This window comes from Uloborus diversus, chromosome 9 (assembly GCF_026930045.1).
Source record: "Uloborus diversus isolate 005 chromosome 9, Udiv.v.3.1, whole genome shotgun sequence".
Lineage (NCBI taxonomy): Eukaryota > Metazoa > Arthropoda > Arachnida > Araneae > Uloboridae > Uloborus > Uloborus diversus.
The window spans coordinates 105,711,324-105,736,132 of NC_072739.1; the positions used below are offsets into that span (position 1 = coordinate 105,711,324).

The following is a 24,809-nucleotide window of genomic DNA, read 5'->3' on the forward strand; positions in this document are numbered from 1 at the left end:
CTGATAGTTTTGAAGTAAAAATTTCTTTTATGCTTATTTTATTAGTTGGTCAATGTGCATGTGTAATCTGGGTTGCAAACATTGTCGAAGCTCACTTTTATGAATCTCGAATACCGTATTATTGAAATACTGATCAATATGAGAAAGGAAAATCAGCAAAAGAATTAATAGAGTACGATTGCAAATTCTTTCCAGCACGGAGCAGAAATGGAGTGCTTTAAAATAATTGCAGTGCCGACAAAGAGAAACGTCTTCTGGTTAACAAGTCAGCGAAAAGTTGCATTTTAAAATCAAATCTAATATTTATTTGGGGTTGGTTTAAATTATCTTACCAGTTCGCTGCGTGAATTATTAACGTCTTTTGAACAAAGATATTTTTATGCCTTTCAGGTACTAATTTGGCCTTTGACGATGAATTTACTAATCCCTTTTGTAATTATCAGCAAACTCAACTTTTAACTGAAGTGATTTTAGGGAAATAGATAAAGTCATTGGAAATTAAGATGCAGTGACAAATTAATTGGCTAGAGATATGCATTTTGTATTGAAAAACGAATTTGAAAACAATTGTTGGAGAAGAGTAAAAACTTAAGTCACAAATTGTATCGTTTCTTTGAAAAATATAAACAGAAGTTAAATAATATACTACTTCCTCTTTAGAAAGGTGTCTAACTTCATTTTATGTGTTACACTTGCTTATATTATGTATTATAGAAATCATATTTCAACTGTAACGAAAACCCTTTAACGTGGCCACCCCCCTCTGAACGGCTGAAATTTTAAGGAAAGGAGGGGTGGCCGCTCAGAGAGGTTTCACTGTATCTACAAATGAATCATTAGTCCGATGTACAAAATACAACTTTAAAAAAATCAAAAGACAAACCCATATTTTGTTTAAAGATTTGAAAAAAAGTTACAAATCATGTGATTTATTTAACTAGTGTATGAGTGACAACAATTATAGAAACAGGAAAAGTAGGTTTTAAGAAAATCACTATGTTTTCCATTGTAGTTATATCTACAATGGAAAACAAAGTGGTTTCTTTGGGTTTATGCATTTAGGAATACAATTTTTTTTTAACCAAAAAAAATCAGTACAACTTCAAGTCCTCAGTTCAAACTTCAATGAAAATACTTTTCTAACATATTTTAATAATGAAGACTGGCATAAAAAATTATTGTTAATTGATTCTTCCACCATTCATACATGGGACTTCTTTTATTATATTAAGATCAAAAAAGTTCTTTGAAAGGTGAAAATTTAGCACACCTTTTCTTTACATGAATGTTTTCTGTTTTCATAATTTTATACATTTTCTTTTCTTCCTTTGACTGCATCATCTATATGGATGCAAAAAGTGTGCAGGAATAAGTGCAATTTTATGCCTACTAAAAGTGTTTTTTGACTTCTTTAGTTGTTTCTCTCTCTCTTGTCATTTAAATATTCTAGTGTTAAGACATTTTCACACTATGCACAGCTTCAATGGTACATAATCTCAATAAATCTTAAGTAATCAAACAAATTAGGTAGTACGTGAAGTTTTGGCTGAAAAATGCTTTTTGAGCTATTTTGAAATGCAAAAGACTGAAACATCATAATTAAAAAAATATAAATGAACTACCTGGATTTTTCCCATGTAATTTTAGAAAAACTTAGTTGGTCTGCCTTGTATATTTATGTACCTAATAGAAAAGGGGCATAGACTTTAAAGAAATGAAAAAAGTAAAAATAATAACAATTTCACAAACTTGCATTACCTTAAAAAACTTAAGTTTCTAAATTTATTAAATCTGTGATAATAACAAGGCTATCTATAAAGCTTTGCTACTTACTTTGCATTAATTAGATTTTTCTCTTTGCAAATAAAATGTAAAATTTATGAAAACATTTGGGGGAGAACAATTTTTTCAAAAAGCCATTTTTGAAAAAAACCACATGTTTATTAAAAAAAAAAAAAAAAGTTGGTTTAAACCATGGTTTACACCTTTCCTGACACAGGAGGTGTCATATCTGCTGTTTTAAATAAAAACTAACTTTAAAAGATGAAGAACTGAAAATGGTTTTACTACAAAAATTGCACGAAAAACGCAGTTGAAACTAGCTTCTGTGCGAAAATTTCGACATATCAAGGGTTTCAAAAAATAAATTTTGAGATAACTGGAAAATACACAGGAGTTTTTATGCAAAATGCAGGGAGAAAAGATTTTTGGAAGACATCTTGGATTTTGAGCTAAAGAGGTTCAAAATATCACGGTTTCATGATATTTATTTACTAATTCTTTTATCAGTATTTATTATTTTTTATTGATCCACAGCTGTGTAAGTTTTTTTTTTAATCAATTAACATGTTTGTTTGTTTTTTCTATGAAACAGAACAAATTTCTGAGGCTAGATTCAAGAAGAATACCTGAAATTTATGAATAGGAAGAGCATCAAAAAACTCATGAGCTAAGAAAAGAGAAAAATTTTCAGGCACAGATTCCAAACTTGAATGCCACTTTAATGGGAAACCATATTTAGTTGGTAATAAGTCATTCTCAATTCCTTCCTCAGTATCTGTTGAGCATAACTTCAAAGCCTGAAGTTTCCTTAAATGTGGGCTAACTTCAATGAAATGGATAGAAAGTTGGGTACCATGTGGCATAAATTTTGAAAAGACCTGAAAATAAATGATTTGAAATATAAAATTCATGCATTTGTAAGAAATAGCTAACAAAGAAAACTAAAATTCAAATAAATCACTAGATATTTATTTTATTTTAGCCACTTCTATACATTGTTGGATCTCCATACATGTTTTCCAGTAACTAAATAAGAAATAATAGAATTTGATATTATGTATATGCCAATGAAGAGAGATGCACAACCTACATCAAACACAAGATCAAATTTTAGAACAACAAACTGACTTTTTAACATTCACATTTTTCTGGAAATATAAAAAATCATTAATATAAAAATGGCTTATGAAAGAATTAATTTTCATAAAAATATTTTAGAATTGCATTTTAGAGCCCTATGATAAATATATCATTAATATCTACCGACACAATTAAAGCAAAAATAAAAATTAAATCACAGATTTAGCATTTAAATGTTTAACTCATAAAAAGGAATTTTGCTTAAAAAACATGAAATAATTGTTGCTAATAGAAATAAAGAGATTTTTCATTTATTTGTCTCCTAATAAAGCAATGTTAGCTTGAAAAAAAGAAATTTTGAATCTCTTACCGACGCAAACACATTGCATTTTAGAAAATAAAAGTTTCAAAAGTATAATAATTAAAGTGAAAAAGGTTATCAAAGTAAAATAATCTTAGAATTGCACTTTAACGAATCTGTTAGACGAATATTATTAATAATCACAGACATATTCAGTGAAAGTTTGGAAATTGGGAAGAATAACATAACAAACAATACCGGATTTCCAATATTAACACACAAAAAAGATTGGAATTCCCGTACATAAGAGGAACTTAATCTTTCCTGTTAGCATTGAAAATTCAAACCCATACGATTTTCCCCTAAAATAACATTCAAACATCGTACCTTAAAGACGTAAATATTGTCAAGCTGGTAAAATGAAGGGAATATTTTCCAATCAAGTCACTATAAAAGTTTAACAGCAGACTCTAAAATGGCGATAATTTTAAAGCTTGTAACCCAATCTGAAGCAATCACTTTCCTCCCACCTCCAAGTTATCTGTTTGCATCTAAAAGTTCCAATCGCTGATACAGTCAAACCTTGATATCTCGAACCTCCTTATCTCGAAATCCTTGATGTCTCAAAACAAAAATTTTCCCCAGCATTTTCTATAAAAACCTCTATGTATTTTCCATAGTTATCTCGAAACTTATTTTTCGAAACCCTTGATATGTCGCATTTTTTGCACAGAAGCAAGTTTCAATTGTCGTTTTGCTTTGGCAATTTTTGTAGTAAAACCAGTTTCAGAGACAATTGCTTAACGTTTTTCATCCCTTTACTTGGAAATTTTGTGAATAGGGGATTGGGACAAGATAATAGGGGACTGTTGGCATGAAGGAGGTGCAGTGTTTTCCCCAGAGTTTAGAATCTTTGTGCATTTCTCTCGAATATGTTGTCCACTTTGAGGAAAGAGGTTCGATTTTTCGTCCGTCGGTTTTCAAGCGAAAACGGAAAATGCGTTCCTCATTTCCATCATTCAGCTTTTTTAACTCCTACAAAATGGCTGCTGAGAACTTTTTGAATGTGAGGGTACTGGTTAAAGATAAAATTAGAATTTTTAAATTTTTAGGTGAAAAAACCAAGTTGACATTGTTGTTCATTTCAAAATCTCATCCTGTGCACGTTCGACAATTAGAAAATTTCAAATCTGCTGAAATATTGAAGACTACTTTATTGATCGTAATTCGAAGTGGTCCCATAGTACATATATAAATGCATATAGCGTATGTGTGTGTAAATGTGAGAGTTACAAGTGTAATTTTTTAAAAACCTTGATATCTCGAAATTTTTACCCGTCCCGAGAGATTTGAGATATCGAGGTTGTACTGTATATGCCATTGTTATAATTTTTTTTAAACTGTTGTTTACATTATGAGTGGGGACAAAACTTCTTACGCTAAATTTTCAGAGAAGTTCTCAGCAACACCTCTGTTAACCACTATAATGGTATGATAAAACAAACAATAAAAATTATTCAAAACAAACCAACTTAAGCTGTTAATTTTTGTAAGAAACATACAAGCACTATAATTTCCAGTTTTAGTTATTTACTTCTTGTCAGGAGTATCATAGAAGTGTGCTACCTTTTTTTTTTTTGAAAAATTAGCAGATATATGTATAAGCAGGTCCATCTAATTTAACTTTAAAAAAGATTTTAAAAATTATGGATTTTATGTACGGAAAAATGCATTGTTTCAAGTTAAGATATGTTTTTTCAATAAACAGTTTGTAAAAGATTCCTTTTGGTTTATCAGAATTTTGTGTCCGGTTCGTTTTTGGTAATCAGAATTTTGTGAAGGGTTCGTTCTGGTTGATTGGTGTTTCGTTAAAGGTCCCTTTTAGTTGATCAGATTTTTGTGAAGGGTCAGTTAATGGAGCGCTTCTCTATCGGTGTGCCACAATATTTTCGGAGTTGTATAATAAGAAAGAGCACAAGTTTTACCTGCGATAGTAACCACGCACAGTAAAACCTGTATAGTTGACCACCCTTGTAAGTTGATTACCTGTCTATGTTGACCACCAATATGCACCAAATTTGACTGAGAATCATATAACAAACCCTTTGTAACCTTGACCACCTGTCTAAGTTGACCACTAAAGTACTGCACAACAAGTGGTCAACTTACACAGGTTTCACTGTATAATGTTACCAGTTTCATCGATTGTGTGCGTGTTGCTAGTTTCATTAAGTTAATACCAATGGTGTCAACACTAATTTTACTAACGTGTAAAGAAATCATATGGGGAATGATAGGTTCGAGGCAATGAATAAAGTGGTCTAAGTGCCAAATCCAGACGATGTTATCAGGCGACTAATTAATGACATAATGGGGGACATTAAAAACAATGGTTGATAAACTACAACTAGCTGAATTTTTTTTTTACATTTCAAGTTGATAAATTAACAGATGTAAAAGGTGTACTAATCTTGCTGATTAGGACAGCATCCAAGATTATTTTATTTTCTCAAAAGACTTTCTCAGCATGCAATGGGTGATGAAATATTCAGCTAAATTAGTAAAAAGGAACTTGATCCAGTGTTACAACTGCATACGTGCATGCAGTGATGGAGTTAGTTGCAAAGATGAGACAGATCAAAGAGTTCATGTTGAATGCGAAAAATCAAAATCCAGGTGTTCAAATTGGTTTCCTCCATCATGAAACTCTCCTGGCAAACAATATGACATATGAGCGGAAGTTAGCCATGGTTGAATCAGTAAAAACAATCAACTTCCTACCATTAAGAAAACTTAATTCTCATATTTCCATTGTACTTTTGGAAGATGTGGGGGCAGATCACTCCCTGCTTCTTCACAGGATGGTTTGCTTTTTTTGAAAAGCAAGATCCAGCCAAAAATTTTTGAGTTGAGGGACGAAGTAAAAATTTTTGATGTTTCACGACAAAACGAAACATACCAGTTCATTACAAGACAAATATTTTCTGGGAAAACAAGCGTACGCAGCTAATATTTTTTAGAATCTCAGAGAGGAATTCGATTACGGTCCACTGGAGATGTTTAAAAGGACTAACTATAGTTGGGGCAAACCTAACCTGGCAGCATCGTAATGCTGTAATTTGAATCTGCGTAGCCTTCATAATGTTGCCAGACTAGGTTTTCCCCAACTATATACAGTTGAACCTTGATATCTCGAACCTCCTTATCTCAAAACCCTTGATGTCTCGAAAAAACATTTTCCCCCTGCATTTTCTATAAAACCCCTATATGTATTTCATAGTTATCTCGGAATTCATTTTTCGAAAACCTTGATATGTCGAAATTTTTGCACAGAAGCAAGTTTCAGTTGTCGTTTTTCTTTGGCAATTTTTGTAGTAAAACCAGTTTGAGGGACGAGTTTTCATCTCTCTTCTTAGAAACACTGTGGTTAGAGGATTGAAGCAAGATAATAGGGAAGTGTTGGTATGAAAGGGGTGCTGCGTTTTCCCCACAGTTTAGAATCTTTGTACATTTCTCTCGAACATGTTGTCCACTTTGAGGAAAGGGGGTTGATTTTTCGCCAGTCAGTTTTCAAGTGAAAATGGAAAATGCGTTCCTCATTTTCATCATTCTGCTTTTTTAACTCATACAAAATGGCTGCGGAAAACTTTTTTGAATGTGGGGAGCTACTAGTTGAAGATAAGAATTTTTAAATTTTTAGATGAAAAACCAAGTTGAAATTGTAGTTCATTTCAAAATCTCTTCCTGTGCACTTTCGACAATTATAAAATTTCAAATCTAGTAAAATATTAAAGAATACTTTATTGATCGTAATTCAAAGTGGTCTCATAGTACATATATAAATGCATATAGCATACCTGTGTGTAATTGTGGTAGTTTCAAATGTAATTTTTTAAAAACCTTGATAACTCAAAAACTCGATGTCTCGAACTTTTTTTCCGTCCCGAAAGATTTGAGATATTGAGGTTGTACTGTATACATTTTGAAACACAACACCTTGAACAAAAATTTAAGCACCAATTTAAGTTGACTAGCATAAAATAATATCACTGGGTTCATTATCTGTTTACGCATCAGCAAGGATCTTTCTTCATAAGAAAAATTTATTGATCTCAGGAGCGACCACCCCTTAAAATTGGGGTTTAGTGCCATTGGATGGGTATTGGCTGTTAGTAAAAAGAGTAGAAACCCAAAAATTTCTGATCACGTTATTCATGAGCTGTTACTGTTACAATTATTCTTAGCACTGACACATTTTAAGAACAATAAAATATTGTGACTAGATCCTCGATTTAAAAACTTCCTGCAGCTCTTCTCATCATAGAGCTGAATAAAAAGTGCCACTTTCCCTCAAGACAGGCATAAATTTCTCAGTAGTGTTATGAAAGTTTGCGACTTGCTGGTCATAATAATAATTAAAATTCATGAACTTCAATTCAAAATCTAAAGAAACTGAAATAGTTAAAAGACTAAATGTTAAATTCGTATGGAAACGCTGTTTTTTTCTCTTCCTTTCTCTGATGTTTCACGACGAAGCAAAACATACCAGTTTATTACAAGACAAATATTTTCTAGGAATACAAGTGTATGCGGCTAATATTTTTTGCAATCTTAACGAACTGAATTGAAGATTCATGGACACGGTGAGTATCGTGTTCATATGTATGCACAATTAAAAGAATTCAAAACAAAAATTTAGTAGTGGAGAGAGAAATTAGATCGTGGTCCACTGGACATGCTTAAATGGACCAACTCTAGTTGGGAAGTAGTAGTGCCACCCTTTAAGTAGTGCCACCCTGTTACAAGGAACTTCAAAGCACCGCAAATTTTGTGCATTGTAACAGGAATTTTGTTGTAATGGAACTCAAGTACTAAAGTAATGTAATGGACATAACATCCAGACAATTTTTTTTTTTTTTGAAATTGATACTTTGTTGCATTTGTATTTGTTGTAACCAGATTTCACTGCATTTTTAGAATTGAAAAAAAAAAAAAAAAGCATAGAATATTTATCAAAAGTTTTACAAAACTAAAAATAAATAATGCTTTTCAGACCAAAAACTTAGCACAATTAGATTTTATAAAACACATACATAAACATTAATTTATTAAAATTAATTGTTTAACTTTTCATACTTACTCTTAGTAAGTCATCTGTTAATGTTCCCCGTCCAGGACCAAATTCAACTAGCTGAAGTGGTTGAGGTTTCCCCACTTTCAACCATTCATTATAAAACCAAATACCAATAAGCTACATAAAAAACTTTAAATCAATCTATAGGCTTTGTTGTTACAATATTAGAACACAGAAAAAAACATCTATTACATTGACAAACTATTTATCTAAAATTTACAGCAAAAAAAACAGGTTACTATGGATGCATTTGCAAAATGCAAGGTTTTGAATGCTACATGAAAAGTGTTTAAAGCTGAAAATTAGGAGTCGCTACTCGCTGATTAAAGTTGCAAAGGTGGCGATTAAAAAATGTGTCATTGATTTCCACTCTTGCTAAGTCACTTTACTTGCATTCCCAATTGAACCACATACCCCTCCCCCTGTTCCGAGCTACCCTGATGTATTTCTTTTCCCCAACCGCTAGAGGGAGAAATTCAGTAGCAGCAGTGTACCGTCATTTGCACTTTGAACCCTGCACGTGCCACCTGCCTTGCAATGGCTGCTCAGCGATCACGTGGTGGAAAGCGTAAAATTGAAGAAGAGGAGTCGATTAAAATTACGTCATTTTTAGCATTATTTATTACTCTTCTATTTTTAAATGTTTCCCATTGTTAACTAAAACTTATCAATAAAAAATACATTCTCTTAGTCAAAAAATCAGTAAACATATATATATATATATAGAGAGAGAGAGAGATACGCCTTTTTGCTCCATATAAAATGTAAAATATTATGAATAGAGTGAGACTGGTTAATTACTTTTGACTTAATCTTAATTGTGAGTGCAAAATGAGATATTTTGTTTTGGTTTTAGTGGAACAATTATTTTGTAATATTTTTTTGTTTCATGTTATAACCTCAACTATGAACTCATAACTATACTTCTATTATTTTTTTTTTTTTTTTTGTAAGCCTATATTTAATTGTTGATGTTATCAATATTTTAATTTTATTGTTATTAGGAATGCACTAACAATTTTGCAGAAATGGGTGGGAGGAGAAAAAGAGAATGAGCTAAAGAAAATTTTAAATCATCAATCTTATTCAACAAATAGCAGTTAATGATGCTCTAGTGCAATGCTACAAGTAGGAACAATTTCATTTTATAAATTTTATTCTCAATATCATATATTCATTGTTATCAAGTTTATGAAGTGTGAATGTTTAACACAAATTCATTTTTCTTAAGATTTTAAATAAACAGAAACATGTCGTGCAAGATTTTTAATGTCTTTTACCAGTCATATTTAAAAACTAAAAGTATTTTGCATAAATTTTCTAGGACATGCTCTTGAATAGTTAGCAGGTTACAAAAAATATATCGCTCATGCACAAAAAAAGTAACACAACTTAAAACACATATTTTGCGATTCATTTAAAAATATATAAGTTTGAAATGTAGCTTATAACAGGAAAAAAAACATAAAGGTCCCTATGGTTCGCAAATTGATTTACTAATGTTCTAAAACCGAACATTTTCCTCGTTTTGCACTGTATACTTAGTGATGTGGATTGGGTAAATACCCAGTGGGTAGGTAAATATTTTTTGGGTATTTACAAAAGTCTTTGGGTAAATACCCAAAAACTGGGTACTTTACAAAAAAAATGCAAAAAGTGAACGGAGATTTCTTTTAAATCTAAACATGAAATACAAATACAAAAGTGACGACCAGCAACAGGCTCTGGGCCCAGCTAGACTGGAATAATTGGTAAAACTGATACATACATATATATTATACAATTTATAATATTTTTTATTGAAAGACTTGAAGAAATTATGAAAGAAACATATTGTGAACCAAAGAATCTTTCTTTTCAATGTCATAATTGAAGATGTTTGCTTTTTTTTTTGTGACCAGTTAAGCTTTTTACTTTTTTTAGAATGGTTTTTTATATCTGAAATTTGGCTATCAACATTGATTAGACATATCCAACACATTCAATGTGGATATCATATTAGATTGCTAAGTTGTTTCACACAATAGTTCTTTAAATATGTGATCAAAATACAATTTTTGGGCAAAAATTTATTGTTTTGTATATGGCTGGTTATACAAGGAGTATTCTCAAAGTAATGCAATAGTTTTTACCAGGCCGCTTTTATTGGTTGGAGTATAATCAAACTACTTGGTTTAGGTGAGCGGGACCCTAATGCTTTCCGGAAAACCAATCTGGGGGTTCTCTGAGCTGTGGAAGTGGCTGGACGTAAGTTAATGTTAACCTCTGCCCATCGACCATGTCACGGGAAAAATGGTACGCGATTAAGTTTTGTTGCGTAAACAACATAATCTCTTGAGGAAACTAACAAATGATTCCTGAGGCTTACGGGGACTCTTCTCTGTCCTACTCACGAGTTTTCAGGTGGTTAAAGATCACTAAAGAGGGCTGGGAAGAGGTTCAAAATGAACAACGCTCTGGGCGGCCATCAACCAGCAAAACCAACAACAATGTGGCTCATGTTCCTCAATTGTTGTACTTTGAACCTTGATTGACTATCAAGATGGTTGCAAATGAACCGAACCAAACATGTCGTCTACTACTGTGTTTTGCATTACTCAAGATTTAGTGATGAGAAAAGTGAGAGGCAAGTTCGTGCTGAAGCACCTTGGCATAACAGGCTGCGAATCCGCGAGATCATGGCTAAACACCAGGTGAAAACGCTTTTCCAGCCCCCTATAGTCCTATCGTTGCCCCGACAGACTTCTTTTTGTTTCCTCGGATTAAGGCAGGCCTGAAATGAACCCATTTTTCATCCCTAGAAGAGATCCAATCAGCCGTGACAAAGACCTTAGGGAAGGTCCCTAAAAACGCCTTTTAGGGCACTTACCAGTCATGGCAGAGATGATAGAAGAAATGTGCAGAAGCCCAAGGACATTACTTTGAAGAATTTTAAGTGTTTGTGCAAATCTGTTCAGTAAATTACTATTAAAAAAATTGCATTACTTTTGGAATAGACCCTGTATCTATACATAGTGGAATACATACAGAAAAGTATTTTAGTTGAATATAAATTTTTGAAATAAATACCCAGGGTATTTATTAAAAAATAAATATTTGGGTATTTTACAGCACTAACAGTACTAAAAGGTTTAATTTTTTTCAAATCTCTTCGTTAAAATTTTATACTTTTTGGTTGTGTCGCCATTTGTGTGTGAGCAATATTCTGATGATACGTTTTTCCATTATTAATAAAAACTTGAAACATAGTTGCAGTTTTAAAAAGTGGCTACTAACTTTAAAAAGTGGCCACTAATAAAACTGAGTCTACCGGCTACTGGCTACTAACCAAATTTCCCAGTTTTCAAATTTACACAAGATGAAGTTTGCTCCAATTTTCTCAATTAGATAGAGCAGGAGATACAAGGGTCTTTAATTTAGTGGAAATCCTAAGCAAAACGCAATTCAAGCACTTAGTTATGGAGCAAAATATTACTGGTGAAAACCAATCTGAAGGACTTTTCAAAAGTTACATACGACCTTTCTGCTATGTCCAGAAGCTCACCCCCCCCCCCCCCCATAGCTGAAATTTATTATAAAATTAGTTTGGATCCTGGGAGGTGTGCAAGTCAAATAGTTTATGTGTGTATGTGTGCATTTAAATCAAGTTTTTTTTGAGTGGGAGTAGGATTTTTAGATAATTATAATGAGCACTTTAATGAAGATATATTTCTAATGGTAAAGAAAACCGGAGCTTCATTTTGTGATAATTTTAATGCCTGTTTTTAATCAAATTCCTTTGAGCCAATGGTTTGAAATCTTCGCACATCAAATAAGATAGTGAAGCCATTTTTGAGTGAGCAGGGTGTAGAGTTCCTAGTATATAAAAAAGATTAATAGTTTGTAAATTAACAACAATTCAAACTATAACACCCTCACCATTCACACGAGATGCTAATATGAATGGTAATAGCAAAAACTATTTTTAAAAAAACACAGCCTTTACCCAGGGTTGTTCTTAAGAGATTACTGAGCCAGGAACAAATATTTTCTGGCACCCTTCCCCAAGCAGGAAAGTTGCTTATAACCAGGGCCGACTCTAGTAGTTTTGCCACCCCAGGATATGCTGACCAGTGCCGCCCATTGGTCTTCTTTCATAATGCACTCAAGAGGACAATTTAAGAATTCCTGTAGTTTTCAAAAATTCAAAGAAAATGACACCACAAACAAAAAAAAGTGCAGCTCAAGTCATGCAGAGAATTTCTTATCGTTATCTAGATTTCAATCATAACTTTGAGTGCTGAAACATGCATATTTTTCTTATTAGGAAAGTTAGGTTTGAAATAACTAGAACCGCACTTTTCTTCGTTTGTGGTGTGATTTTCTTTGAATTTTCGAAAACTACAGGAATTCTTAAACTGTCCTTTCTGACACAGAAAAGTCATTTTGTCCTTTTGAGTGCATTATGAAAAGTGCTTAGTATTTTTTTTTTTTTTTAAATCTGTTATTTTATTCTTTTTAATGTAAATGTATTTCAGAAATAGAACAATTTTACCATCACAAAACTTCACAGCAGTACTAAAAGAGAAAAATCCTATACACGTGTCTAAAACTTGAAGCAGTTGGCACTAAAATTTACTCCTTGTTCCTCTCTAGGATTTATGCTTGCTAATTTCATGCTTGCTTCAGAGAAGCCTTGATTCAAAATTTTCATTATGATTGCTTTTAACATTACTGTAGCAAGGCAACAAAATTTGTAACAATGGGTTTTATATTTAAACATTTAATAGGGAAATTACATGAAGAAACAAAGAAGTTGAGTCAAGAATTCGTAACGCCATTTTGCGAGTAATGGAGAGAAATCGTTACGTTAACATTTGAAGTTATGTGAATCAGTTAAGTAATTTTGTGCATGAAATTCAGCAATTTTTTTACGTTGATGGATAAATTCACTGAGAGTTAGCAACACTTGTTTCTGATCATTTCCATACATTTTCATTGAAGTCCATCATTTGATTTCTCACCCTGGATCTTGTAGGAAATGGTCGTCACGCAAAGAGTGATGGTTAAAAGGGACCCGTCACAGGAGTGAAGAAGAGGAATGCGATGTAACTTGCATCCTTAAGACAGCCCAGTTTGGATTAACGGACGAATTTATTCGGCGTAGTATTGGCTTTGAAGCCTGTAGAAATGTGGAGATACAACCCAAGAGAATGGCCGAACAGGACGTCCAAGAAGTTGCTGAACGCCTGGTGGAAATCCTGAGTGACAACATTTTATTCAGCCGGTATGGCCCAATACCTTCAAATACTTAATGAAGCACAGCTAAATTTTCCCCCAGCTAAACGGACCTGTAAAAGTCCCCACCCCCTACTGCATCTCCTCAAATTGAGGTAGTAATCAATTTTCACCCCTTGAAAAACATTACAGAGGATAACCCATCTCCCAGTCAGATAGTCCCTCCCCCCAAACTCCCCCTATTGTGGTGCAAACACCACAAAACTATGCTGATTTTGTCAGGCAACTAAACCAAAACTGTAAAATCTTCCAAATTAGGAATAGGAATCGCAATGAAAGTGCTATTTTCGCGAATGATCCCACAGCACGTAACTTAGTGATTTTGCACCTAAAAACCAATAATACCCAATTTTACATTGGTAGGCCAAATGCACAAAAGGTTCTTAAATTTGTCATTAGAGGTCTGCCCTCGTTAACCCACACCTATGACTTGCTTGAAGAACTTACTTCACCCAATTTCAAAATAATCAAAGTAGCTCAGCTAAAAAAGAAGGATAAAACCCCACTCTCCCTTTTACAGGTTCAACTCCCCCACTCTAAAGATTTGGCCGTTTTTTCGGACCTATAAAACGTAATGAATACCAAAATTTCAGTCGAAAAATATCATATCAGGAAATCTATTCTGCAATGTTACGCCTGCCAGGGGTTTAACCACCTGGCGGAGAATTGCTTCAAGCAAGTCAGATGTGTGGTGTGCGGTCAAGCGCACACCAAGGCAGATTGCCCTAACAGGCACGTTAGGGATAAATCTTGTTGTGCAAACTACGGGGAGAACCATGCAGCCTCTTACAGGGGCTGCAAGGCCTTCCCGAAGCCCAGGATCACCCTAGACAAAGGGCACTTTTTCAACCGGGATGCTGCTAGTGTGGACGCGCGCCGTGCATGCTCCCATACTGCACAAAGTATTCCAGTCACTGAAACTAAACCCAATCTCACTAATATCCCAGATCAAAATTTCTCAGACCTTTTTTCAGTCATTCAAGAAATAAATAAATTCATTAACATTAATAAACTCATAACTGCCCTTAAGTCAATCCTCCCTATCTTAAAAAGTCAGGAAAATATTTTAAATAAATTATCCTCCATAGTCCAAGTTTTTAGCAACTTGGACTAATTTGTTTTTTTTTTTCCTCTCTCTCTCTCATATCATGTACCTTTTCAACCCCTCTTTCCTGTGCACTTTTCCTCCGACATTGTTCCTCCTTGGAACCATCAGGATCAACAAACGGCTACCATTCTTGCCAATAGCAGCCAACGTCTCCCTTCGGGGAAATTCTGCAATAGCAGTCACACCTGAGGATAAGGGACGGAGTCTCCAGGCGCCTCGAACATGCATCTCATATTTCCGTGGTAATTACATGAAATTTGCTGTTTTCCATCCTAACTGAAATAATTTTACTTCAGAAATTTAATTTTTCAGCACTAAGTTGTACCTTAAGATTAAGCAAATCATTTAATGAAATCCCAAAGTCTCTAAGTGGTTTAGTTGCAGAGATATAAGCAAAACCAGGTCTCAGATTTCTCCGTGACAATCAGGCCAAGTATAATAAAAGTGCTTAAAAATGCAAAATAGTAGACTAATAGTTTTTTCTAATTTAGTAGCATTTCTGTTCATAACTTACTTTCTGATGTTTTTATGTTTGTGATTGGTTTTGGGGATGTTTTCCACTTAAAACATTGCAATGGGGATGTTTTCCACTTAAAACATCGCAATTTGAATTGCTTTGCTCTTTTTTAGTAGAGTATGAGAAAAGTTTTTGCTTGATGAAACGCATGTTGGGAAAAAGCTTTTATTTCCATTGGTACATAATTTTTTGGTGAACTATTATAGTAATTTGTTAATTTTAGCGTTTTAAATAACTTCTAGAGTTTCTTTGTATACAAAACCTTTCTAGTTTCTGGTATTTTTGAAGCGTATATCTGCGTTGTTGTTTTTTTGCTGTGATTTTATGTTGTTTTAAGGTTGTGTTCTGAAAAATTGTTAGAAGTAAAAGCTCATTAATTGGTGCCCTCTTATATTTTGGCATTGGGGCAATTCCCCCCCCCCCCCCCAGTCAGCACTGCACTTACCTCCCCAAAAACTTGCGAAATTTCTGGCGAAGTAATAAAGTCTCCATGACTTCCAAAGACATCTTTTTTCATGTAATAACCCTGTAAATAAAGGGATGTGATTATTAAATAATTTAGAGCAAAGTAATTTTATGATATCCCACACACAAAAATATTTTTTACGAATCATGAAAAATCATCAGTAACGCTTAAAAAAAATAACGAAACATAATAAGCTGTCTTCAGCATAATAGCATAGTATTCAGAGTTTTAATGTCCCCACCCTCTAATCACTCATTTTCAATTGTGTCCAACTAAAGAACCAAAGTACCAATATGTCCTTCAGATTAAATTGTTAATAGAAAAATGCAGACCGCCACCAAATTTCAGTACTTATAAAATGGTAGCAGAACGGATTGAAAGGACTTTTCAAAATGTTATCTGCAATATTATTTACTTTTGGAGCAATCAAGATTACTAATTGATCGCCTTAGGTTGGAGTTTTACCTCGAAAATGTGTTCGTGATGAGTGGGTTGTGAAGATGTGATCTGTTGCACCATTGCCAGTGAAATTCATTTTCTGGAATTTTATATTTTAGACTACTTTTTTCACATGCATAAATGTTTATTTTTTTATTGATTCTCCTTGATTTTTGATTTTATTTATTTATTATAAATGTATTTTTGCAAATTAACATTTTTTTTCTTAATATTTATATTTTAAAGATTTCTTTTGAATTGGACATCTGTATATCCTTTTATTATTGAGCATTAAATATTTAAATACAGTATTTACAAAGAATATTTTAAAATTTATTTTCATTGAATTCATTCACTTTTGTCGGGCAATTTCTTTTGGACTAGATATTCTTCATACAATGTTATTTTATATTTAACTTTCAGTGTTCAGACATAGTAATTAGAACAGGCGAGTTCATAAAAGTCATGACGTAGACTGCAGCGGTTCATAATGACTTTTATTTTTCAACAGTCATTTTATAATTCAACTTGAGGGTCTCACTCTTAGGGGGAGAAGTGTTCCATCGCCCTTGAAGGTAGGAGGGTCATTCCACATCAAATCAACACAATTTTTGACAAAATTTTACCTCACCCTCTCAGATTTTGATGAAATTTGGTACAGAGGTAGTGTTAATGTAGACATAATAAAATATATATATATTTTTTTTAAATATTAAATGGTTTTCTTTTTGGCTGACCGGAAGGAAACAAAGAGTAGTTGTAAGGGGAAATTATTCTAATTGGAGTGAGGTCTTAAGCGGGGTTCCTCAAGGATCAGTGTTAGGGCCTGTTTTGTTCATTGTCTTTATGAACGATATTCACAAAAATATTTCTGGGAACATGAATTGTTTTGCTGATGATGTCAAAGTTATGGGGACTGTAGAAAATGAAGAACAAGCAAATCAGCTGCAAGAGGATCTAGATCATATTACGGAGTGGGCTGATAAATGGAGTATGGCTGTTAATGTTGGGAAATGTCAAGTGCTACATTTAGGGCATGGAAATAAGTGTACAAGTTATTATTTGCAAGGTTCAGTCATTAGTCAGGCAGACAAAGTTACTGATCTGGGGGTCCTAATAAGTCAGGATTTAAAGTTTAGCCAACAGTGCAGCATTGCTAGCAACAAAGCCAATAAGATGCTTGGGTTTATCAATAGATCTATTTCAAATAAATCTAAAGAAGTTCTTCTGCCCTTATATAGAAGTTTGGTAAGACCCCATTTGGAGTATGCTGTTCAGTTTTGGTCTCCTTATCTTAAGAAAGACATTAATGTATTGGAAAGGGTTCAAAGGCGGGCTACAAGGCTAATAAGTGGACTTTCCCACTTAGATTATGATTCCAGGCTTAGAAGGCTAAAAATGTACAGTCTTGAGCAAAGAAGAGACCGAGGGGACATGATTCAGCTGTTTAAATTTATTAAAACGAAAGATGTTACGGGGTTAAAGTTTAGCACTGAAAACAGGACAAGGGGTCACTGTTTTAAGCTATTTAAATCTCAGGCTAACATGGATATTAGGAAAAATTATTATTTTAGCAGGGTAGTGGAACCTTGGAACAGCTTACCGGAAGAGGTGGTAATGAGCAAAGGAGTAGACAGTTTTAAGAGGGCCATTGATCTTCACTGGGGATTGTAAATTGACTAGGACCAGTCTAGCTGGGCCCAGAGCCTGTTGCTGGTCGTCACTTTTGTATTTGTATTTGTTTTGAAGATACAGCGCTGTAAAGCCACCAAAAAGGGGTCAAAAAACGTGAAAGACCCAATTTTCAAAATGACCTAGAATCTTTTCTAATTAAGATAAAGAGTTGTGGCGAGTTTCATCTGACAGCACTTTTAATGACCTTTTCAATGATATACAGCATGGTTAGGTTTGAAAAAAAATTATTTTAATTAAATTTGAATTAAAATTTAAATTTCTCAAAATGCGCATCTTCAATTTCTTTTAAATTTTTTTTTTAAAAATGCTTATACACTACTCAAATGGCTGTAGAAGTTTCAAGATGGGCTTACAATGGGTTCATGTTGAAAAAAATATTTGAATAAACCGCTGCTGGATTACATCACAATTACACCGTATAATATAGCATGGTTTTAGTACCAGAAAATATTTATTAAAGGGATGAAACTAATTCGGTTTTACTTGCTAGTTAAATGCCAAGTAGCTTATTCTAAGAGCTTTTGCAGTCCATTTAATTGTATTTTTTTATTTATTTACTTGTCAGGTTCTTCATTTTGGTACTCAATGCAAATTACACCAAGAAACAGCAAAAACCACATCCATTTTCATGTAAGTTGGTTAATCTTCCTATTTCAGGAATATCACCCCACCCCGACCTTTCCTAAATGTCAGGACTGCCTGTTGAAACATACTTGAACCGGTAAATGTATGTAAAAGTTTGTCAGTCGCATAACCTCAAATTTTAAATCTATCATTACTTCATTTTTTAAAATAAATTAATGTAAGAAATTTAGACAATAAATATTTTGTTCCAAGTAATTTTTATGCTTTTAATTTTTTTTAAATATAAATAAACCTTATGAAATGTAATGAAATTAATTTTGAGGCATGCTTACTTATTATTTAAAAAAATATACATACAACTGATTAAAACCAAGTTATCAATTATTTGAATGGTTAACTTGCTAGATTTAAAAAAAAGGGGGGGGGGAGTGTGTGAGCTATTTGGTAGTCATTAAGATGACCTCACATAGTTGAGAAAGAAAGATGAAAAAAGTAATAAATTTAGTTACCAAATCTCCATAAGGTTTTATTAGGCATAACCAAGCAAGAAGGAATAGAACTTTGTTTATATTAAGCTACATCTGGCATATGTAGGTCTGACATATGGGCTTCATTGTAATGTGCATGTCTGGATAGATTTTGTATATCACCACAGTTCCTTGTTTTAAGCTCAGTGTCAATTCTGATCAGCCCCAAGTCAGATGTGTGTTTTATTGGAGTATGTTAAAGAGATAGGGAATATATTGAGTTTTTGTTGACTGCAGTATTATAGTGAATACAAGGAAATTTTAGTTTAAAATTCTTATTATTTTGTACATACGAAATTTAATATATTTAGTAATCACAAAAGTTGTTTAAGTATTAAGTTTTTGGAAATATAGGGTAAAATGTAAATATTATGTAAAATTTAAGATATGGCTGATCAAAGATACTTGACTGCACAGTATTTTGATCCATTTAAAAAGGATAATCACTGCGTTAGAGACAAAAAGAAATTACGTGAAGTTGCAGGCTGGATGACAGAATACTTGAGTGGAGTTCCAGAAAATGCTAAAATTTGCCATACTTGCAAAAAAGAATTGTCTCTTTTAAGGAAAAATTAAGACTCAGGCCAGCATATTGAAGACAGTGGATGTTCTGAAAGTTGTGATTCAAATTTTGCGACTAAGTCAGAAATTGTTGAAACCTGTAATGTGTCTTTTTACAAGAATTGGGAAAGTCTCTGATTGATAAAAGGAAATCAGAACACAAAGGTTATTCAGCAAATAAGATGAAAAAGATTAGTACTGCATTAAAATGTAAACTGTTTACTAATATTGAAACATCTTCTGAGAGTGAGCCTGAAACAGCTGAAGAAACACTTTTAAAAAATTTGAAAACTAAATTCACAAATTCTTCCTCTAATGTTAACAAATTGATGATACTTACCTGCCTGCCTGAGTCATTGGAGTATACGAAAAATTATGCAGGAATTCAATGCATTGGTAAGAAAATCAAAAAAACTCTTACAAGATAAAAGTATCCTGGCCAGCCCGAATCAAAAACCAGGGAAATGTCTTCCTCCTAAAATTGCAGAAAATATAAGAGCTTTCTATGAAAGTGATGAAATTAGTAGAATATTACCAAGAATGAAAGATTGTATATCTATTCGTACCGAAAATGGGGATAAAGTAAAAATATCCAAACGGTTGATTCTCTGCAATTTGATGGAGGCGTATAGATCTTATGAAGATAAATATCCCAACTTTAAGATAAGTTTCTCCAAATTTGCTGAACTAAGGCCGAAAAATTGTGTACTTGCTGGCCAGAGTGGAACTCGCACGGTTTGTGTATGCACCACCCATCAAAACGTAAAGCTGATGATTGAGAATGCAAAACTTGATTTGTTAACTGATGGTAAGCTGAAGACTTATAAACATTGCATAGCTAAAATTATGTGTAATCCTGCATCGATAGAATGTTATTTGGGAAAATGCTCTTTTTGTTCAGGAACTAAAGAAATCAAAGACATGCTGGAATATTCGTTTGATGAAAACATGATAGAAAAAATAACTTTTCGTCAATGGATATCAGTTGATCGTTGCAACCTGGAAACTAGAGAAATCTGCGACAGACTTCACAGATTTATTTTGTGAAAAGCTTTTTGCTCTTGCTCGGCATGATTTTATTGCAAAGCAGCAAAGTTCATTTTTGAATGAAATTAAGAGTAAATTAGTAGATGCAGAATTTATAGTAATGTGCGACTTTTCTGAAAACTATAAATTTGTCCTACAAGATGAAGCTCAAAGTTACCACTGGGCAAGTGAACAAACCACAATTCACCCATTCATAATTTATTATATTAGTGCAGGAAAACTTGAACACATGAGTTTAGTTGTTATAACTGAATGTTTAGAACATAATACAGTGGCAGTGTATTGCTTTCAGAAAAAGCTGATTGATTTTCTAAAAGGAAAATTTGATGACAACATTAGGAAGATTTTTTACTTTTCAGACGGTTCAGCAGCTCAGTACAAAAACAAGAAGAACTTTACCAACCTGTGTTTCCACAAAGAGGATTTTAATATAGAAGCTGAGTGGCACTTTTCAGCCACTGCACATGGTAAGGGACCATGTGATGGTATTGGTGGTACAGTAAAGAGGTTAGCAGCAAAGGCAAGCCTACAGAGACCTTATGATAATCAAATTACAACACCAGTACAATTGTATGAATGTTCTGTACAAAATGTTCCATCGGTCAATTTCGTTTATGTCACTCCAAATGAATACATGAACACTGAAAAATTCCTTGCAAATCGTTTCAATAAGTCAATAACCATTAAAGGAGCACAGAAGTTACATGGATTTATTCCCCTAGCGTCTAGTACATCAAAAGTCAAAGTCAAAACATTTTCTCATTCAGCAGAATTTGTTATTGAGAGAGTAAGTTCTTCAGAAGATAGGCTCAAACTTTCAGAAATACAAGGTTATGTATGTGTAATATATGAACATAACTGGTGGCTTGCATATGTGCTTGAGAAAAATGAAGATACTGATGAAGTCAAAGTAACTTTCTTTCATCCAGCAGGACTTCATCTTCTTTTTCTTTTCCAACACAGCCAGATACACTATGGGTATCAGTCACTCTAATATTATGTAAAGTAAACCCAATGACTCCAACAGGTAGAGCATACACACTGCCAGAAATTGAAACTCGACAAGTTATTGAAATATTCAAAACTTTCAAGTAAAGGTATGCTCTGGTAATAATTATATTTAAAATTAATACAAAATAAATTATTTGCTAGAAAAATAATTACAATATGCTTTATTAATTTTTTCCTTCTATTTCTTAGAGCTTAAAGCATGTTATCTAATACCTATTTTGTGCTATCACTGCTTTATTCAATGATTTATTTTAATATGAACCACTTATTAGCCCACTTTCAAATTCATTCAGACATTTTAGTCAGCACTGAATAAACATTTATAATAATTTATTTATTTTTTTATGCATAAATATTTTATTAACACTAAAACCATGTTATATTATATGTTATAATTGCGTTGTAGATCCAACAGTTGTTTATTCAATGATTTTTTTAAACATGAACCCATTATAAGCCCATCTTGAAACTTCTACAGCCATTTGAGTAGTGTATAAGCATTTTTTTAAAAAATTTTGAAAAAAATTAAAGACGCGCATTTTGAGAAATTTAAATTTTAAAATTTAATTTAAATTTAACTAAAATATTTTTTTAGACCTAATCATGTTGCATATCATTGAAAAGGTCATTAAAAATGCTTTCAAATGAAACTTGTTTCAACCCTCTATCTTAATTAGAAAAGATTCTAGGTCATTTTGAAAATTGGTTCTTTCACGTTTTTCAACCCCTTTTTGGTAGTTTTACAGCGCTGTATTTTCAAAACCGTTTCATACTTTTCAAAAAAAAAATTATATTTTATTATGTCTACATAAAGACTAACTCTGTACCAAATTTCATCAAAATCTGAGAGGGTGAGGTCTGATCACTGTGTTGATTTGACACGGAATGACCCAGGATGGACAACACATTATTACTGATTGACTTAAGACGCTATGACTTGCCAAAAATATTTAAGTGATTTAATTTATTCTTAAGTATTTCATTTACTTCCATTTAAAAATTAAAAAGTTTCCTTTTTTTTTCAACAACATCTTTTACATAACTGCGCACATTCAGTGCCGAATCTAAGGTGAACAAGCCGGGATCATTGCCCGGGCATCAGCTTTTGGGAGACTGACAAATTGAGCCCTTTTTTTTCATTGAAACTAGAAAGAAAACTTGGAAGGCAGATGGGTAAGGTCGGTCAGGCAGTTTCACGTTTTGCTTCAATTAGGAAAAATTATAGATTCAGCACAGTGTACATTGCTTACTGCACAGCTCATAGTTAATTTATTTTTTATTACATCATATATTATGGTATAACTTTAAAAATATGATTCATTAGTTATCTTTTTGAATGATATTAAGTTTAAATTAAAAACCTGAAATGATAAGACAAATTTATACAGAATCATAATCCAGGACCAGATAATATTTATCCAAAAATTTTAGTTGAATGTGCAGAGGAATTAGCAGAAGTAATCGTAAATATTTTCAACACTTCTTATAACTCAGGGACAGTGCCAGAGGATTGGAAGCTGGCTAACATTACACTGCTCTTCAAGAAAGGGTCTAAAGGGAGTGCGGTAAATTATAGACCTGTGACTCTAACTTTGGTGGTTTGCAAAATTTTTGAAACATTCATAAAAATTAAGATAGTAAATTTTTTAGAGACTAATAATCTATTGCCTAGTTTTCAGTACGGTTTCGGGAAAGATAAATCTTGTGTAAGTAATTTATTACATTTCTATGACAAAGTTACCATGGCTTTAAACAATAAGAAGCCTGTAGGTGTTGTTTACATTGATTTTCAAAACCCTTTCGATAAGGTACCGCAGGTTGCTCTACTTAACAAATTAGCTAATATAGGAATAGGAGGGAAAATTTTCGTTTGAGCAAAAAACTGGTTGACCGTAAGGAAACAAAGGGTAGTTGTGCGGGGAAATTATTCTGAATGGAATGAGGTTTTAAGTGGGGTTCCTCAAGGATCAGTGTTAGGGCCTGTTTTGTTCATTGTTTTCATGAACGATATTCATAAACATATTTCTGGGAACATGAATTGTTTTGCTGATGATGCCAAAGTAATGGGGATTGTAGAAAATGAAGAACAAGCAAATTAGCTGCAAGTGGATCTGGATCATATTACGGAAAGCGCTGATAAAGGGGGTATGGCTGTTAATGTTAGGAAATGTCAAGTGCTACATTTAGGGCATGGAAATAAATGTACAAGTTACTATTTGCAAGGTTCAGTCATTAGTCAGGCAGAAAAAGTTACTGATCTGGGAGTCTTAATAAGTCAGGATTTAAAGTTTAGTCAACAGTGCTGCATAGCTAGTAACAAAGCCAATAAGATACTTGGGTTTATCAATAGATCTATTTCAAACAAATCTAAAGAAGTTCTTCTGCCCTTATATAGAAGTTTGGTAAGACCTCATTTTGGAGTATGTTGTTCAGTTTTCGTCTCCTTATCTTAAGAATTATATTAATGTATTAGAAAGAGTTCAAAGGTGGCTACAAGGCTAATAAATAGATTTTCTCATTTAGACTATGATTCCAGGCCTAGAATGCTAAAAACAAATACAAATACAAAAGTGTCGACCAGCAACAGGCTCTGGGCCCAGCAAGACTGGTCCTAGTCAATTTACAATCCCCAGTGAAGATCAATGGCCCTCTTAAAACTATCTACTCCCTTGCTCATTACCACCTCTTCTGATAAGCTGTTCCAAGGATCCACTACCCTGCTAAAATAATAATTTTTCCTAACATCCATGTTAGCCTGAGATTTAAATAGCTTAAAACAATGACCCCTTGTCCTGTTTTCAGTGCTAAACTTCAGCCCCGTATCATCTTTCATTTTAATAAATTTAAACAACTGAATCATGTCCCCTCGGTCTCTTCTTTGCTCAAGACTGTACATTTTTAGCCTTCTAAGCCTGGAACCATAGTCTAAGTGAGAAAGTCCATTTATTAGCCTTGTAGCTCGCCTTTGAACCCTTTCCAATACATTAATGTCTTTCTTAAGATAAGGAGACCAAAACAGAACAGCATACTCCAATTGAGGTCTTACCAAACTTCTATATAAGGGCAGAAGAACTTCTTTAGATTTGTTTGAAATAGATCTATTGTTAAACCCAAGCATCTTATTGGCCTTGTTGCTAGCAATGCTGCACTGTTGGCTAAACTTTAAATCCTGACTTATTAAGACCCCCATATCAGTAACTTTGCCTGCATGACTAATGACTGAACCTTGCAAATAATAACTTATACACTTATTTCCATGCCCTAAATGTAGCACTTGACA

General features: G+C 33.1%; 1 protein-coding gene across 3 annotated transcripts in view; it reads right to left on the bottom strand.

The window, feature by feature from the left end:
- Positions 1 to 24,809, bottom strand: part of LOC129229233 (protein arginine methyltransferase NDUFAF7 homolog, mitochondrial-like) — a 47,636-nt gene that overhangs the window by 19,586 nt on the left and 3,241 nt on the right. For 2 of the 3 annotated variants that reach the window (XM_054863496.1, XM_054863495.1), the window contains exons 3-5: positions 15,645 to 15,725; positions 8,304 to 8,414; positions 2,409 to 2,660 (exon numbers count right to left, since the gene is read on the bottom strand). In XM_054863496.1, the coding sequence (XP_054719471.1) occupies positions 2,409 to 2,660; positions 8,304 to 8,414; positions 15,645 to 15,725 (444 nt within the window). The remainder of the gene's footprint in view (positions 1 to 2,408; positions 2,661 to 8,303; positions 8,415 to 15,644; positions 15,726 to 24,809) is intronic. The other variant, XM_054863497.1, reaches the window with a different exon arrangement.